At 47.5% G+C, this 12,312-nt stretch overlaps 3 protein-coding genes across 3 annotated transcripts; 2 read left to right on the top strand and 1 right to left on the bottom strand.

Annotated features, from left to right (window-relative positions):
• Positions 1-1,485: 1,485 nt before the first annotated feature.
• On the bottom strand, positions 1,486-2,530 carry LOC125706349 (regulator of G-protein signaling 9-binding protein-like). Its single transcript, XM_048973014.1, has one exon. The coding sequence runs from the start codon at positions 2,209-2,211 to the stop codon at positions 1,486-1,488; it is 726 nt and encodes a 241-aa protein (XP_048828971.1). The 5' UTR covers positions 2,212-2,530.
• Positions 2,531-4,090: 1,560 nt separating this feature from the next.
• terfa (telomeric repeat binding factor a) lies at positions 4,091-9,196 on the top strand. Its single transcript, XM_048973267.1, has 11 exons — positions 4,091-4,296; positions 4,734-4,829; positions 5,063-5,193; positions 6,872-6,958; positions 7,119-7,259; positions 7,499-7,635; positions 7,743-8,186; positions 8,265-8,366; positions 8,455-8,537; positions 8,628-8,680; positions 8,808-9,196. Exons 1-11 carry the CDS (start codon positions 4,125-4,127, stop codon positions 8,964-8,966), a joined length of 1,605 nt encoding a protein of 534 aa, XP_048829224.1. The 5' UTR covers positions 4,091-4,124; the 3' UTR covers positions 8,967-9,196.
• A 476-nt stretch (positions 9,197-9,672) lies between these two features.
• Positions 9,673-12,124, top strand: LOC125706543 (transmembrane emp24 domain-containing protein 6-like). Its single transcript, XM_048973268.1, has 5 exons — positions 9,673-9,701; positions 9,734-10,197; positions 10,792-10,915; positions 11,084-11,235; positions 11,790-12,124. Exons 2-5 carry the CDS (start codon positions 9,979-9,981, stop codon positions 12,021-12,023), a joined length of 729 nt encoding a protein of 242 aa, XP_048829225.1. The 5' UTR covers positions 9,673-9,701; positions 9,734-9,978; the 3' UTR covers positions 12,024-12,124.
• The last annotated feature ends 188 nt before the right edge of the window (positions 12,125-12,312 follow it).

Raw genomic sequence — 12,312 nt, 5'->3', positions numbered from 1 at the left:
GACATTCATATGCTAAGAACCTTTGCATTTACGGATACTATTTTACCTACCCACAATGCACTGGACTTACCAGATCTGCATACGCAGCCCAGGAAGTGTGAGACTGCACTGCAACCCACTGAATCGGTGTGTCCCTCTAGCATCTGTCCAACTTTTTAATGTTCTGTTGTTCATAACAAATGACCAGAGTGCCTCATATTAACACTAGAGGGCAACAGAGCGCAGTACCTGTAATAATTCATCCAGGACTACAGTTAACCAGTATCGAAACTAGGAATATTCAAATAATTGTTATGGATCAGCTTAATGAGGTTCAATCTGAGAAAAGAGCCTCCTTCATCCAGTCTTGCTTCAGATGCATGAATTAGTTTTGCTGTCTTGTATCTCAGAGATTGCTTTGTATTACATATAACAGTAGGTTTAATGGAGCACGTATTACATTACATTTGTGTTCATTGTAATATCTTGCCATCTGAATTGTAATGCAAACACTCACACAGTGCATCCTTATTCATCAAAATAGAACCAAGATTCAGTAAAGTACATGGATGAAGGAATCCCGAAAGCTTTTATCCCTATGTTGATTGCTTTCTCAAACGTGATTCATGGACGCCGGCCACTGGCTTCTGCTTTATCCCAGTACTGTATTGAATTAACATGGACCGAAATTCTTTTTGTTGTGGGTCTGTAATCTGTACAGCGACAGGCCCATATCCTACAGAACCCGTTGGGTTTATGGATTATGCTTCACCTCACAGTCGCATCCATGATTACACTCTACTGGCTATAGGACTTGGACCCACAGCCTTTCGGAAACGGGCTCAGATAGCAAACTCACTGAGCTGCACGTTGCTCAGAATTGTGGGTAAGTTAGCAGTTCTGCTGTTCGTCATTAAGCATATTCATTTTAGCGCGATGTTGGAATATACTGATCCATGTAAGCATTCCGTACAGGCAGGTGACGAGGAATGTGCTGGACAATCCGGACATTAATCAGCTATTCAAGTTATTGAGAAGCTCAACATGATCTTGGAACCTTTCTGCACATCATTAACTGATGAAATTCAGCTCTGGCCTATAATGTATTTCACAAGACATCAGGCAATTTTCTACTGACCTTGTTAATCCATCTCAATAAAAAGAGTCCCCCCCCCACACACACACACACACACTAAAAGAAAAACATTAAGCAGTACAGGATTCTACCCGTGGTCTCCCGTCATTTCAGGCTTCATCCTTGATTTCTTCCTGAAAAGCAGTGATACCACGACAGGTAGATGGCATTAGGTAGATGTTCTCGCATCTCACTATTGTACTAATGATCCAAACAGCATGACATGTACAACACTATACTCTCAGCTTGTGTCCATCTGAAATTATGCAGACATATTTAGCTCCAGTCAGCACCTCAGGCTATGCCATTTTCTCAGCATGTGCGGCACTAGCTAGTGTTTCATCAGGAAAAAAACGGTGTATCAAGCAATCTCAGGAAAGTTTAATTACGCAAAATGCCAGAATTCCTGCAATGAAGAGAATGCCGGTGAAAACGATTCCAGGCAGGATTTTGTGGAGGCCAGGCTCACTGCTCAGGCAAGCGGGCTCCTCGCAGAGAGAGATGATGCCTGCAGAGGATTTCCGCATGCTGGCTGTGGACTTCAGCTCCGCACCTGCCTCCTGTTTGGCTTCTACCGCCCACGGTGCTACTTGTACCTTCATCTCCATCTCTTCTATCATCTGGCTGACATGGATGATCTCCTTCTGAAGCTCCTTCAGATCGACCGTGTCGATGTTGCTCTCAGCTTCGTATTTCATGTTGTGAACGTTCATCGCCCTGGCAGCCACAGTGCTGGTACTGCCACTTACTCCGGTTTGGACCAGGTGTCGGACGGGCATCATTAGAGGGAAATCCCGCCCGATATCCAGGGACCGCCTCATGTCTGCATCCAGCAGCTCCATGCTGCTGGTGAATAACACCCAGAGACGCTCATACTCGGATCGCTCTTCCTCGCTGATATTCCTGTCTTTCAGCAAAGCGGTCAGTTTGCAGCGGTTCGCCGCCGCCAGCTCTTGTGCCTTTCTCCGCGTCCTCCTAAGCTCCTCCCGCAGGTTCTGCGAGTCTGAGCTGCTGCCCAGGGTGATGACCAGATGTCTGTAGCAAGCAGTGACTTTATTCAGGGCGTCCAGCAGAGTTTTGCACTCGTCCTTCCCCATTTTCCTTAGATTTTTTTTATTTCAGATATTGACTGGTATCCTGTAAGGTGTATCCTCTGCATCTGCAGAAGTTGCCCGCAGCCTAGTCTTTCAGCATGTTGCCGGAGCTGATCCCTTTCTACTGCTGCTCCATGATCGTATGCCAGCTTTAGTGAGATGACTGCGTACTTAGGTGCCCATGTAGGCTTAGACAGTCTCCTCCAAGTAATGAAAAATACCTGTTCGGCTTATTTTCTATTTAGCACTTAGCGATGGCATTCCAGGCTGTGTTTTCTGTGCACATTAATCCGACTTCATGGCAGGGACAGATGCCACCATGACACAATGCTGTCCACCCCAGTGGCCTTACACGTTCACCCACACCCTAACCCTGACCCTAACCAACCTTTCCTGCTTGGGGGATCGCCTTAAATCACAGGGTACAGCCCCCTACGTAGCGTGAATCAGCGCTCAAAAGTTTCTGCGATGCTCCCATCCTGGTGGTTTCGAATATCAAACACGCCCATCGCAGCTTGAATGGATTTGTGAGCGATTTGAGGGGATTATATTTATGCTGAGTGTTCTGGGGCTTAAACTGTTCATATAACATCTAGGCACGTCTGGCGATAATACTCTCAGCCCTGAATCGTGATCAGCTCTCCATTCCCACCTCACTTATAAGCTGCACCAGGAGCATCTCAGCTATACTTTCTGACCCTCTTACCACGAAAACAGCAGAGCACAAGCAGAAAGTAGAGATCAGCCCTAACCTCTCTGAGCTGATGGCTTGGCCCCCGGGCCTGTATTTATTCAGGAGAGAAGCGTTATTTTAAAAGCATCTCTTAAAACATTTTTCATATTCCAGCTTAACCTAAAATCAACCACTTTACATAATTGCTCTTTTTTCTTTGTTACTTAACATGCCGCTTTAAATGGTTATCTCACCTAATGAATGATGTAAACGTACATCCATCTGAGTATTCCCTTCTAAATGAGACCCCCTTATAAATTTTATTTTAGCAGCCATATTATGTACAGAGCATGCAGTGTGTCTTTGTTTTTAGCAACTGTCATACAGGATAATCTTGTTTGAGTCATGCAGTTCCTCTTCTGATTGGTAGGGAAGCAACCTAGTGAAGATATGGACTAAAAAGTCTACATGCAAGTGCATGTGCATTCACGCATGCATGTGTGTATATTTGTCAAGTGAGCTTTTGCAATCAACCCAAAGTCACCTGATAAGGTATAAAGATATTGACAATTCACAGCATAGAAGCCTGACATACAATCAGAGGCAGGTTGGAACAGACCTCCTCAGCTTTGAGCAAACCACTACAGCTTCATGAGCAGCTGCTTGGAGCATACCTCCTCAGCTTTGGGAGCAGCTTGGAGCAGACATCTGTAGTTTTGGGAAAAGCTCGGAGCAGACATCTGCAGCTTCAGTTTCTCTCTTTTGAGTGTCCTGGGGTTTTGCAGTCAAACAAATTCCTTCTGGCATTTTATTCATCCAGTAATGCCTGCAGTCAATGCTATTCAATTTACCCCCTTCCCCCAACCCAAAATCTACTCAGATGCTTGGACTGGATTTGTGAGCAGCAGCACAGAGCAGGGATTGGGCTGGGGGGTTACATCATTTACTGTGTGCACCACAGATTACAGCAAAGCCATTATACAACTGAAAGTTTACACTGCGCCTGGAGGCAGAAAGAGGCCCGCTCGTCTTTAAAGTCTGAGTCTTATCAACTTCTTCTGTCTTCATTGTTCTGTGCTCTTCTGCTGTGTTTGTATACATTGTCATCTTGTACACACTGCTCGCCTTAATTACCCACCTTGCAGAAGAATAACCCGAATGGTAAGAGCAGCGCGGCTTGACCTTACCATCATGGCTGCTGAAGCGGAAGTTACATCACTTAACTTCCGCTTCTGGGAAGAACATGGCGGTAAATGAGAATGTATCGCGTATTTACGGACAGAGAAATGATGAAATTGTCGATTTGGACCGTGTGGTGAATCGATGGAGTTTGGATTACTACTTGTTTTCCGCGCAGCAAGCCTTTAGAGATGGACAGTACGACGACTTCTGTCAGATTAGGGACATTATACAAAGTAAGTTTTCATTACTTGGCCAGCCGAGTAAACCTGGCGCCTCTGGTGTTTTGAATTGATATGACCGCGGGAAAATGTTAAAGCGACGAATTTCTGTCTTGTTGAACAACGTGATGATTTAGTTTTTATATATAAATAGCCGAATAGCCATACGTGCAATTAGGCTTCTAACGGATGCCCTGGTACAGTGTAAGCAGTGTCGTGGCGGAAGTTGTATAGTACATACAAACACAGTAAGAACCTATTAAAGCTATTAAAATCAGAATCAGAAGTACTGCACTAAGGACTTAATGAGTACACAAGAGACCGGCTTGGGGGACCATAGAGCACTACTGTAGTTTAGGGCTTGTAGAGATGATACCAGAAAAAACGCCTTTTCAGCAGGACCCTTCATCATCCATGTGTACCAGCTGTGCGTCTGTTTTGGTGCTATGCAGATTTGCTGGCTCGACCTATCGAGTTCTCAGACGGCGTGAGAAAGAAGCTCCGTGTAATGCAGTTCCTGTCCCGCATAAACGATGGAGACAGACTGGGTGAGAAATTCCTCCCTTTCCCAAACTGATTATCACTGCTTTGACAGTGAAATGCAGATGCACACCTATTATTGAAACAATTCAAGCACCACAGTCCAGGGTTTTTTGAATAGTCTCCATGTAAATGTGTAAGTGGGGTTAGGGTTGACCCCGGGGCATTTAGTGGAGAATTACTGTGTGCTGGTTTCCTAGTTAGACCTGTAGGCGCTTGACTGCATTCTGCTTGTCCCCAGACTGTATTTTCGACTCTCAGGAATCCTGCACCCCCCTGGAATCTGCCTTGTCTGTGTTGGAGTCCATCGGCCAGGAGACGGAGGTGCCTCAGCAGGAACTGGAGAGAGTCCACAAGTCCATCTGCCAGATGGTGAGATCTGGCCCAGGTTTAGCAGATTGCTGTAGTTGGGGGAGTCGATGTGGCTCCATACGGTGCTCTGGGGAAGTGTGGACGAGCTTTTCTGTTAGGATGCGTGAATACAGGCAGTAAATATCAGCTTCGCTGCCACCCCGCATCAGTATAGCTCCATCTTCTCCTCACGCAGTTATAAGTTTGCTGAGCTTTCTGACGGAGTTTAGAAGAATGACATTACATAATTGTTTTATTCTTCAGGAAACAAAAGGTCGATACGCGGGATCGATTTAATAATGAATCATGAATGTGTTTGGGTGGTGTTTTGAGACCACTTGTAAGTGGTGAGTGAGCAGTCAAATCCCTCGATTGGCTGCTCATCCAGTATCCTCTGTTATTTTAGCAGTTGTACTTTAAGATCTGGTGCTGCTAACTTTTGAATATTCATAAAGTTTAAATATTAGCTGCCAATATCACACAACATTGAAAGCACTGGACAGATACCAATATATTGGATTTTTAACAAATACAATGATATTCTGGCTGATATATTTTAAGCTGTTTTCATGTGTTACTTAAACTGATCGTTGCACTAATGTTCGACTGCTAAAGGGGTCTGAGGACTTATGTATGCTACTAAAATCAGATTAAAACTGCACTAGTTTGTTATATCTAGTGTTACTTGAACTGATCTGATCGGATTGTTTGTACTGATGTATATTTGAAGCTGCACAAGTATTATGTATCTAATATTCGTTTGTGGTTTTACTTTTCTTAAATGGCACTACTTGTACTATCAGCCCTTTATGACTGAACTGGAATTGATTGATTTAATTTATTTGGAAAGATTTTTAGATTGCATGCCACTTGGTGTTTTTTAGATGGTAACACTGGCATTATTTCAAATTTTTTAATTGGGTCATTCAACAAATTAGTTGTCAGATTAGTCAACTAATAATAAAAAATATAATTCCCCGGTTAACACAAAAACGTCACATGCAGCCCTAAAAGCTTATGGTCATCTGCTTCTAAGCTTTTGCTTGCTGGAAATGAATATTTATAGAATGTATGAAATAGAGTTGCTTGATTATGCCAAAAAACAGAATCATGATTATTTTGGTCAATATTGAGAGTACACCAATTTAGCACAATTGTAAGTTCAATTTGGAAGTATCGTACAGTGGATTTCTTGAACTGCAAATATAATTCAAATGAGAAATAAAAAGTGGCTGGGAAGGGCTTAATTTATTACACAAGCAAAACTGGAGCATTGTTGCAAGAGGAAATGCAGCACAATAATTGTTTTATCTCGATTATTTTGTTTTGATCGTGGTTGGAAGCCGAAATCCTAAATCTGAGTGCCCAGCCCTTGCATGAGATATTTTTCCCCATTGCATCCAGTGAAGTACATTAAAAAGGTTTTTGTAAGGTTTATGTCTGGATGCATTAACAGCTGCTGCATGGGACTGTGCATCCCCCAGACTGTAAGGGTGAAGCTCAGCTTCAACAAGAGACGCTGATCGCACACAAACCAGTAGCTAAAGCTCGACTTCACTCCCAGTTCCGATCGTTGTATTTGATGTTTGATATTTTACTTCAAATATATTACTTTTTAGAAAATCAGCATATATTTTGGCTTTATAATGTTTTTTTCTAGATTTAACATTCATTCTGAGTGATGCGCTTTTAACTGCAGATTGTAGTTCTGTGCCTTAAGAATGGAGAGTTTGAGAAGGCCAGGGACCGACTCCATGAATACTTCCCTGAAGGACTGACAGGAAGGGTGAGTTTTCTCAGCTGTCTGGTTTCGGTAGCACAGGCCTTTATTTGCGGCGGACTCCCTTCTGCCTTTTTGGTGCCATCACTTTGCCAGCCGTGTTCACGTTCAGTGTGAGTGTGATGAGTGTGATGCGCCTCAGCTGTAGCTGCTGTGTGTCCTGCAGGGTGCCGTCTTCCTGAATCTGGCGCAGCAGGGGATCAGCTCACACGACGCCCTCGAGAAGGTCACCTTTCAGCAGTTTAGACAGGACATGTTGACGTTCTCTGCCAGCCTCTTCCCCAGCTCTGAACCCTTCCTCTTCAAGGTAATCCTGTCTGGGCCAAGGCCACAGCCATATGCACATTCATTGTCTGTTACCGCCTAATGGATACAAAACATTCAAGTTACATTTGAATTATTTCACTCATTGTAGTTCATGCAATTTATTTTTATAATTTGGGGATAATGGATTGAGGGCTTCAGGACTGCCTGGGATTGAATAGCAGCCAAGCATAATTTCAGACTGCCTAGTGTGAAGGTTGACCGGTGCTGGGTATTTTCCAGATGGCTCGGAAGGTCCATGCCTTGAGACCCGTGGTGGAGAACGACAAGGTTGCTGAACCGGAACCAGCTCTGGAATCGGACGGCGTCTCGGTGAGGCCGACGGAGCCGGAGGACAGCGGCACCATCGCAGGACCCAGGTGCACAGATTGTCTCGCATAGGGTTCAGGGTGCTGGTTCCTGGTTCCTGGATTTGAACCTGACCCTGTAGCGACTCCTGCATCCCCTCCCTTCTTGTGCCGTTCAGCTTCCTGAAGCTCCGCCTCCTGAAGTCCGCCTTCGCACAGCTGGCAGCAGAGCAGGACCTACTTACTACCTTCACCGAGCTGCAGGAGGCGCTAGAGCAGGAGCTACAAGAGGAGAACAGCATGTGTGCGGGCGCCACCTCCCCGCAGCCCCCCGCTCTGCGTGCGCGACCACCAGGGGGCGCTGGCAGTCCCAGGGAGGGCTCACAGGCGGAGATGCCTGTGCAGGACCAGCAGAGGCCATACACTGTGTCCAGGTTGGTTATGGAGCCCGACAGTCAGCCCAGTGAGTTGGAGTCCTCAGCCAGCCAAGAGGAGGCCTCGGGAGGCCAGGAGAAGCACGTGGCCCGCCAGGAGGAGGCTGCAGCCAGTCCCAGTCCCCAGGGGAGCCCCCTGGCCCCCCACCATCCCCGCCACAGGAATCCCGGGAGAGCTGCATATAGCAGGTGAGCCATAGCCAGCGTCTCCTCGGGAAGATCTGAGGTTTGTCACAGAGGTAATTAGGGTCCCTGCTCTCTCTGAAGATGTTTCCCCGCTGACGAGGAGGACAGTTCGGACATGTCGGACACTCCGGAAGGCCTGGACGAGAACAGGGTCGCGCAGCGCTCACCGTCCCCAGGGAAACGGTAGCTGTCCCTGGGCCATGCTCTCTCTCTCCCCAGTCATCTCTGCTCCACGTCTTCCCTACTCACGCAGTCACGCCTTCCCCCGCAGGTCCAGAGTGCTTGCAGTGGTGGAGGGAACAAAGGCTGAGTGGAGTGATGAGGAGTCATTGTTCGGTTCGCCGATGAGAATCGGTAACGGAGATGTGGGGTGGGGGGGGGGGGCACAGGCTGCCGTAGCGTCTGACGAAGACGGTGCTTTTTATTTTTCTTCTACTCTCTAAGGCTCCAGGGACAGCACATCTGGTGATGGTTCTGGAGGCCAAATTTTAAAGAAGGTAACAATGATGCTGTGGTCATGTGACATTGTTTGGTTGGGGAGGGGTTTGTCTTGTTTGCTTCAAAGGGCAAATTCCCTACCAGGCAGGTCCCTCAGCCTCTTCCTATCATGTTCGTCTTCCGCAGAAGTGGACGGTGGAGGAGAGCGAGTGGCTCAAGAAGGGAGTGGCCAAGTATGGCGAAGGAAACTGGGCCCAGATACGGAACAGCTTCCCCTTCGTGGGCCGGACCTCAGTCAATATCAAGGACAGGTGGAGGACCATGAGAAAGCTGAAGATGGTGTGATCCTCCAAAGGCTCGGAGCCAGACTGAGACTCCCAAGGTTGTGGAGACTGGAGCTGCTCGTGATTTAGCCAGGAGCTGCGAGGTTTATTGCTTTTTGCATATCACACATTCATTTGTTGGTGAGGTTGGTGATCTTGACAGCTGAGGGCAGCTTCCAGGTGCTACGTGAAAGTGAACCCCCCCCCCCCCCACAGTTCTTTGAGAAATGCCGACCTTTAAAAGGTTACTGATGTAGTTTAATAGTATTCTGTAAATAAATATTACTTCATTTATGTAATAAAGGTAATGTGTTGTGTGTTGATTTTTCCTTACAGTGATGCATGCCCGTACGCGGGTATCGTTACGGTGATTCCTGCCCATAGGCAAGTATCCTTATGGTGACATAATGCCTGTAGGCGGGTATCCTTGCCCAAAGATGGGTATCCTCACAGTGACGTGTGCCCGTAGGCGGGTATCCTCACAGTGACGTGTGCCTGTAGGCGGGTATCCTCACAGTGACGTGTGCCCGTAGGCGGGTATCCTCACAGTGACGTGTGCCCGTAGGCGGGTATCCTCACAGTGACGTGTGCCCGTAGGCGGGTATCCTCACAGTGACGCGTGCCCGTAGGCGGGTATCCTCACAGTGACGCGTGCCCGTAGGCGGGTATCCTCACAGTGACGCGTGCCCGTAGGCGGGTATCCTCACAGTGACGCGTGCCCGTAGGCGGGTATCCTCACAGTGACGTGTGCCCGTAGGTGGGTATCCTCACAGTGATGTGTGCCCGTAGACGGGTATCCTCACAGTGACGCGTGCCCGTAGGCGGGTATCCTCACAGTGATGTATGCCCATAGACGGGTATCCTCACAGTAACGCGTGCCCGTAGTTGAGTGTCTCAGAAGAGACGTGTTGACGTGTTAATGTAAGAGTGGCTCATGGCACATGTTCGTTTCCCACAATATGGACAGTTAATCATTTGCCAGCTCTGGCTACAGTCTGCACCAGGTTCCTGCCTCGGGCCATGACAGGCATATCATGCTACGTGTGCTGAGCTATTCACTGATCCTGCTGCTGCTCGTGCTCCAGGGCCCGGCACACGGGGAGCCCGGGGCCAATCCGGGGGCCGGCCCCTCGGCACAGGAACTCTTATGGGGCTCGGACCAATACGACTTTGCTATTGTGGTGCAGGCCTCGGCTCTGGACTGCTTCTGGCACCATGTGCACCAAGGGGAGAAATTCTACCTAAACTACATGGTGAGCCTGTATGACTGTCCCTCTGCCTGACCAGCGTGGTGGCTGGGCGATCAGACTGTGTAGCACTGTCTGCTCTCTCAGGAGTACATGTGAACACTACCTTGATCAAAGGCTGTTTTGCCTTGTGAGCTTTCCTGCAATGAGTGCTGAGAAATAACTACTCATGGATTGAAAACTGTAATGAGACGAGGGTCTGTAGACGAGGGAGATAATGCAGTCCGACAGCAGACGCAAACGCCGGCAGCTGCCACCGGAGGATGTGACCATGCAGGCTCTCGTGATCTTGAGATCTGTGATATTGTGACAATGCAATTGGATGGATGGTAGCTGCTTCACAGGAGTGAGGGAATGGAGTGAATGCTGCATAGAAACAGAAAACAGACAAAGGGAAATCTGAAATCACTGACCTAAGGTCCACTTTATGTCCACTTTGTATCTTTTATGGTTTTCAAAAATAGACGGGGTTAGTAAAAGAATGTTATATTTCTGGCAAACTGGGGAATCCATCAGACAGGACACTGATTACTTCTAAAGACGTTAGTGTCTTGCAGAGTTTGGCTCTGGCCTGCAGACTTGCTGTGCTTGTGCAACCAGGTGCAGTGGGTGACAGGGGTGGCCGACAGGCGTCTGTCTGTTTCTGTTAACTCTCCCGATGGCCTCCTGCTCTCCATGATCGACGACGCCAAAGGCCAAGTCAGCTTCCTGGCACGAGAGACAGGTAAAGAGCCACCTCTCCTGGATGTCCCTCCCACATGGGTTTGGGGAACATGAATTCATACACTAAAGGAAGGGATCAATTCACAGACACCTGTATTGTGGGACACCACTGGGGAAACGTCTCACTCCCGCGCCTCAGCAGCTGCTCTGGCGGCTTTTCTGAACACAGGTTTTTATCAGATGTGCTTCAGCAATTTCCACAACCGCCTGGGCAGCATGCAGGTCTTCCTGAGCTTCGGGGTTTACTACGAAGGTGCAAGAGAGGAGAAAGAGAAGGAGGAAAAGCAGAAAGAACTGAATGACACGCTGTCCATCATCGAGGTAGGAGCTCATCTAAGATGGTAGAGCAAATGTCCTGAAACCAGTGATGGCTTTGCGACAATTACCGGATCTTGCTGAATTTTATTACCATTTTTCTAGGTAGCAAATATCATGTTTCTAATAAAGCTGAATTACAGTGTGGACAAGAGCTGCCTTTACGGACTTTCAGTTTCGTATCCTTGGGTGATAATTATGTTACATTGTGGCCTTATTGCTCTAGATGCATCAGATCTAGGAAGCTAAGCGGAGTTGGGGCTCGGTATTACTTTGACAGGAGGCTTGGGTGGTTTTGAGCCTCAGCAGGTTAAGAATACCGTGACTGGAAGGTCGCTGGTTCAAATCCCAGCATCAGCAGAGTGATTTCATTGTTGGGCCCCTGAGGAAAGCCCTTAACTCCAATCTCTCCGGAAGCAGAATGACCCCGCTTTCTTAAAAAAAAAAAAAAAAACGCATGGTGCTTTGGATAAAAGCATCTGATAAACAAATAAAATGTAACCTTTTCATTTTCGGCGGAATGTTCATGCGGCTGTTCCCGCACTGCTCTTGCTTGACAGGATAGTTCCCACAGGCTGCAGGCCTATGTGTTCCATATGGGGCGCTACTACAGCTTTGCCCGCATGAGCAAAGGGGCAGACTACTACCTGCTCCTATCCAACGGCAGCTACGTGACCTGGTGGTCTGCCGCCCAGAGTGCTGTCATCATCACGGCTGGATACCTGCAGCTCCTCGTCCTCAAGAGGCTCTTCAGAACCACAACAAGCGCAGAGAGCAACAAGCCTCGCTGCTGAGGCATCGCCCTGTGACCCGGCTCAGTCGCCCCCCACGGTGGCTCAGTACCTGCAGCCTGGCAACCCTCTATGATGATTTACCTATTACTGAGCTGGTTACCTGTCAGATCGGCTTTTATACAAGAGTCATAATCATGTAATCTGTTCTCAGCTAAGAGTTGCAAATAAAAGGACAGTATTTTAATTTGTTAAAGGAGGTGGTTTGTATTTTAATGGCTCCTGTACAGTGTAGCTCACAATACAAGGGTCATCAGTTCAAATCCCATGGCGCACACATAAATTGTAAACC

This window comes from Brienomyrus brachyistius, chromosome 13 (assembly GCF_023856365.1).
Source record: "Brienomyrus brachyistius isolate T26 chromosome 13, BBRACH_0.4, whole genome shotgun sequence".
NCBI lineage: Eukaryota > Metazoa > Chordata > Actinopteri > Osteoglossiformes > Mormyridae > Brienomyrus > Brienomyrus brachyistius.
Note: the sequence above shows the minus strand (reverse complement) of the source record. Positions and strands in the feature narration are given on the sequence as shown.